This window comes from Elephantulus edwardii, unplaced genomic scaffold (genome assembly GCF_000299155.1).
Source record: "Elephantulus edwardii isolate Elephantulus edwardi_28Jun2011 unplaced genomic scaffold, EleEdw1.0 scaffold00113, whole genome shotgun sequence".
NCBI classification, from domain to species: Eukaryota; Metazoa; Chordata; class Mammalia; order Macroscelidea; family Macroscelididae; genus Elephantulus; species Elephantulus edwardii.
Genome location: NW_006399863.1, coordinates 11050274 through 11052261, shown reverse-complemented (window position 1 = coordinate 11052261; position 1988 = coordinate 11050274). Strand labels below are relative to the sequence as shown.

The window sequence follows — 1988 nt, the reverse complement described above, 5'->3', positions numbered from 1 at the left end:
AGGTGTCACTCTGGAGACTAAGGTGCACCTGATACAGGCCATGGTCTCTGCAATCACTTGCCATGCATCAGAGAGCTGGATAATGATAAGGGAGGATAGCAAGAGAATTGATGCCTTTGAGGTAGGGTGTTGGAGAAGAGTATTGAATAGATCATGATCTGCTAAGAAAATTAACAGGTTGATCCTGAAGAGGGTATACCAGGTTGCTCCTTGGAGGCAAGGATTCTGAGGCTTCATCTGACATACTTAGGACATGTTGCAAGGAGGGAACAGTCCTTGGAGAAGGATGTCATGCTTGGGAGGGTGGAGGGACAGCGCAGGAGAGGAAGGCCCTCTATGAGATGGATTCATTCGGTGACTGGAGTAATCCGGATGGGTGTGTCAGAGACAGTGCAACTGACAGAGGAGAGTTTAGGGCTGTTGAACATAGGGTCACTATGAGTTGGAGGCTGCTCAACGGCACGTATCAACAACAACAACTTTCTAACTCACTCTCTCCCAGTAAGTATGAGAAGAATTTTTGGAGTTGGAAATTCTGAGTTTTTATTCTTCTGCTCTCCTTTGTAAATGATATGATTTGAAGAAAGAAATGTAATCATTCAATCTTGTCTATTGATGCCATAAACATCTGCATTGTTTATAACTATAAATTAAAATATTATTCATAGGCAATATATGGACTTCCAAGTAAAATGAAAAATCAACTTTTAGCATTCTGAGATTTACAGCAGTTTTCTAGATTTAAGCAAGCAGAAAGCAGTGTTTTCAAAATTTCACCTTCCCACCCTCCAAGCAAACAGATCTCTTGCCATCAAATCTTTTCTGATTCACAAAGATTCCTTCATTCAATTTCTCAGGCTGAAAGTCATCACAGGAGGATATTGCCAGTGTTTCTACCATGGAATTCCTGGTGCATTTGGACATTACATCTTACTGTTGGAAGCTTGAAATATTGTACACTATGCTGTCAAGTCTGCTTTACAAAAGTCTCAGTCCCATCATTTTAAAAACACATGTGAAAACATTAACACAGGACTTAAAATACAAAGGTAAAATATTTCTTTCTATACCATGTATTATTCTTAAGGCTATTCACAATATCACACAGAGAACCATTTGTCAAAATCATTAATGCTTACCAAGTATTTTAACTTAAGTACACTTGGCTCGGTCTAACATTTTCTTCAGGGCATTTTTGACATCTTTATTTCGTAAGCTATAGATCAAAGGGTTCAACATTGGAAATACTACAGTATAAAACACTGACACCACCTTATCCCGTTCCAGGGCATAGCTAGTGCTCGGTCTGGAGTAAATGTACAGAATGGAGCCATAGTACAAGGTGACAGCTGTCAGGTGAGAGCCACAGGTGGAGAAGGCTTTGAGGCGGCCCTGGGCGGAGCGAATCTTCAAGATGGCAGCAATGATGAAGAGGTACGAGGCGAGGATCAGGACAGTGGGAGTAATGACATTGGAGGCAAGTATGAAATACAGCACCGCCTGGTAACTCTCCTTCACGTCACAGGCCAGTTTCACCAGCGGGGGAAGATCACAGAAGAAGTCATCAATGACGTTGTTGCCACAGAAGCTCAGGGTAAATGTCTCACTGGTGATGATGATTGAGTTAATAAAGCCACTAAGGTATGAAACTGCAACAAGACAGGTACATAACCTTGGGGACATGGCCTGGGAATAGAGCAGAGGGTTGGAGATGGCCACATAGCGGTCGTAAGCCATGGCCGCGAGCAGATAGCACTCACTATATGCCAGTCCAGCGGAGAAGAAGAACTGAGCCAGGCAGCCAGCAAAGGAGATGCTTTTGTCTTCAGAGATGCAGGTCACTAGAATCTTGGGAGCATAGACAGAAGAATACCAGAGATCCAGAAAGGATAGATTTCCAATGAAGAAATACATGGGTGTGTGGAGTCGTGAGTCACCAAAGATCAGAGAAATCAGGGTGATATTCCCTAAGAGACTGAAGATATAAA

General features: G+C 42.5%; 1 protein-coding gene across 1 annotated transcript; it reads right to left on the bottom strand.

Annotated features, from left to right (window-relative positions):
- Window positions 1-1152: 1152 nt before the first annotated feature.
- LOC102862991 (olfactory receptor 1013-like) lies at window positions 1153-1986 on the bottom strand (the record flags this gene model as incomplete). Its single annotated transcript, XM_006892313.1, has 1 exon — window positions 1153-1986. A coding segment is annotated over one exon (834 nt), but the record flags the coding sequence as incomplete, so codon positions are not given.
- Between the last annotated feature and the right edge of the window lie 2 nt (window positions 1987-1988).